Below are 3459 nucleotides of genomic sequence, written 5' to 3'. Positions count from 1 at the left end.
GAAGTAAGAGTGGAGGAGGAAGGTGACTGTCATTCCAGAACTTGTGGGGGCATTGGGAGCGATAAAAACAGGATTTGAGAAGTTCGTTGAAGATATTGGAATCGGTATGAGAATAGAAAATCCTCAGAAAACAACCTTATTGGGAACAGCGAAAATTTTGAAGCTGGTGCTTGAATGGTGGAAACCGTTCCAGAAAGAGCAATACTGGAGAGACAGGATCGATATCGAGGGATATGGAAGCACAAAACGTTGACAATTCGGGAGGACTTTATTTTGGCAATTTTATTGTATATAGTAAACATATTTTGGAATCAACGAGGGAAATTTTGTCGTGTACGATGAAAACAAAAACCGAGTCCTCTGCACCCTCTGTCACAAGAGGGGAGTAAAGAGCTTCTCTGAAACAAAGCTATATTAACTAAGTCTGAAAACGTGAACTGGAGTCAGTTTTCATACTAGTCTGCATTATTCGATTGTGATAGGTCTATAATATGGAAAGGCTTTTAGAGGTTATTATGGGAGACTTTGATCGATCGTGCTACTTGTTCTGAACAATTTGCAATCATCAATTAGTCCTCGTTCAAAACATGATCGGGATGAAAAACCGGGGCTTAATTTCCCTAATCTTTTCGAACAATGGGTTCGCAAAAGTCCAGCATAAGTTTTCTCGATAACATGGTCCTTATCCTAGACGTTTAATTTAGCTCTTACTTCGCCTCAGTCTCCCACACGGTGGTCCGATGATCCACCAATTAACTGAGCCGTTAATTCTAATATACATTCCAGTATGCTCGTCTGTCGGCTGTGGACTGAGCACGGGAGGAAAAGCTCCCTTTCGGAACAAGGCCACCAAATGCCTTAGCAGTAGCACTCTGAATACGACGAGCAGCTCCTTGCGTCATGGGTCTTCGAACTCCTCTTAAAAGTCCATGGCTTTCACCTGCGCAAAAAGGAAGAAGAGAAAAAAAAACAAAATTAAAGCAAATGCTTCGAACATTGACCGGCAAAAACAACTGGAACACAGAAAATTGTAAAGAAACGATTAACGGCCAATCGCTTCGTAAATGCTTCATTCAATCGCTTATCAAGTGATTTAGATCTACTTACAAATGGAAACATGATAAACTAATAAATTGAGGCCTTAATTCTTACAACTGAGTTAATTTATCATTTCAGTTTAGCATTAAGCTCAACCAGAAAGAGTTCGTAACATTTATCAGGGACCTCCATGGTGACGTTCAGATGAAAACCCTAGCAAAAGGGAACTATATATAAATACTGTGAAAAGAAACCGTATTCGCAAACGTACATAAGAAATACCACACTTTACGCTTCAGTCTCGGTCACAAATTAAATGTTGTAACACTGATGGAAATTTTTCCCCTCCTCCCTTTTCAATAATGATGTTTATGGTTTCCAGTGCAAGAACTAACCAGTAAACGCAACATTAGAACGGTAAACGCAACATTGAAAGGAGGGAGGAGGAGGGCTGCGTTATCACTAGCTTGGATGCGAGTTACGTGCTGTTCAAGAGAGGTTTTACGACTATTTATGACTGAGGTTGTGGCTTCAAGAGTGTTCTAGTGTACAAGCCACTAAAGTTCACGCAACGTCCACACAAAGACACTCAAAAGAAAACAAAGACTTCGTTCAATCCGAAAACAAAGACAATACCACATGCTAACGGTCTATGCGTTGTTCACTACTTTGCTCAGGTTGGGCATAAAGTAATTCAATCATTTTTTTTTGTCTGCGATTGCCTGATTTCCAGTCTTTCAGTGCGCTTGCATCGCTAGAGTGAATAGGCCATAAGGATTTGAAAGATATGAGAAAAAGACGAAATCAGAATTTCTCCGTTCAATACCGTACCTGGAGATCCAGAGGAATCCCTCTCGCAGCAGCAACAGCAGCAACAGCTGTAGAAACAAATGTTTCCTATACAACGCCGGCATCCTCGACAGCATCGGCAAAATGATTTACAACCACAGCAAGAGCAGATGATGACACATACCATTACAATCATAACAAAAACGACCACTGGTATGGCAATAAGAATAAACTTTCCTTCAACTAGAAACAAATATGGGCATGACCAAAACATTAATATATCATTTCTCGCATAATGAATTGGAAACGTTACATGTCAAGATGTCAACTGTTTGTTCTGACGAAGAAACTGTGCCTTTTTCCATCCGTAATGTTCAAATAGTGCCGAAACTTCGTTATAATACTGATAGGGTAAGCTCATTTGCTAGTGACCAGCCTTCACGAGATTTTAGAAGAAATAAAATACGTGAGAGATAAGTTCTCAAAGTTGCAGTCGCCTACGGCTCATGCAATTTTGAGAACTTTCAAAACATCAAGAGTGCCCATAAATCACGAAATTCACGAGTAAGTTCATAGGATTTATTTATTATTATTATTATTATTATTATTGTTATCATTATATAGTCAACAAAATTACTTCATCTTTGTGTTTCCACAGCATTTTGCGTATTGCACTCTATGATCCATTTCAGTATGCATTCATCATTAACACAAATCAAAAACGCGATACTAATTAAAGGCCAATGGAGGCAGAGAAGAGAGACCCTGGGAACGAGGTTGCAGATGTTGTTCCCATATTTCATTGCACTCATCAGTGTCCAGAAATGCACTTAATTAGGTGCGCGCTCAATTTTAACGTCCACCACGAAGTGTCCCTTGAAGGCTAAACCTTTGCTACCTATTTCTAACAATAAGGTAAAAGTAATAAAGGTTAGCGTTACTTTTAGCTTAGGGTAAATGCAGGTCTTGATCTTTACTTGACGTAGACCGAGACACCAGTGTTGTAGGCACAGTCTCCAGCCGTATACGTGTCTCGGTGCGCTCGCGATCCTCCTCATTGCGGAAGCACCGAGACACCCACGGCTGGAGACTGAGTCTACCAGTGTTGTTGAAGTTGGAGAAAAGAGCAAGGGGACACTTCGTGACGCTTATTGAAATTTACGTGCATCAAATGAGGGGCATTTCATTGTGGCAGTACGTAGCTATATAGACCTCTTACCTGCACAATTCAACCTACTACGACAACATTCCATTCCATTCCGATACAACAGCTTTTACCGATCTTTTCATATATTGGTGTTTAAGCTCTCAGTGTTATGTCATCAAATATTCTGAGAAAATTATGTATACAATGCAGAATGAAGTATAAAAGTTCGCTTTATCACTCACCTAGACACTGCTTAAATTTCCACCCTTGTGCAGGACATTTGTTGTGTAAAATATCTTTAACCAGATCAAATTTCATACACGTTTTCGTACTTTCGCAATAGGTGCACTAAAATGAAAAAGATACATTATAGTGATACCAGTCATAGCATTTAGAGATAAACGAGAAAAAAACAAGTGAATTCAACTAATTGAAGTCACCACCCTGAAACTGGTACCGATGACCGGTGCAAGCACGAGAAGCAT

At 39.8% G+C, this 3459-nt stretch overlaps 1 protein-coding gene across 1 annotated transcript in view; it reads right to left on the bottom strand.

The window, feature by feature from the left end:
* Positions 1-263: 263 nt before the first annotated feature.
* The window catches only part of LOC138052092 (uncharacterized), a 7891-nt gene continuing 4695 nt past the window's right edge, over positions 264-3459 (bottom strand). The window contains exons 3-5 of the mRNA XM_068898457.1: positions 3217-3322; positions 1870-2070; positions 264-940 (exon numbers count right to left, since the gene is read on the bottom strand). Of these exons, the coding sequence (XP_068754558.1) occupies positions 771-940; positions 1870-2070; positions 3217-3322 (477 nt within the window). The 3' untranslated portion in view covers positions 264-770. The remainder of the gene's footprint in view (positions 941-1869; positions 2071-3216; positions 3323-3459) is intronic.

The sequence above is a fragment of the Montipora capricornis genome, chromosome 1 (assembly GCF_036669925.1).
Source record: "Montipora capricornis isolate CH-2021 chromosome 1, ASM3666992v2, whole genome shotgun sequence".
Classification (NCBI taxonomy): domain Eukaryota; kingdom Metazoa; phylum Cnidaria; class Anthozoa; order Scleractinia; family Acroporidae; genus Montipora; species Montipora capricornis.
The sequence above is the reverse complement of the archived record's forward strand: the minus strand, read 5'-3'. Positions and strand labels throughout refer to the sequence as shown.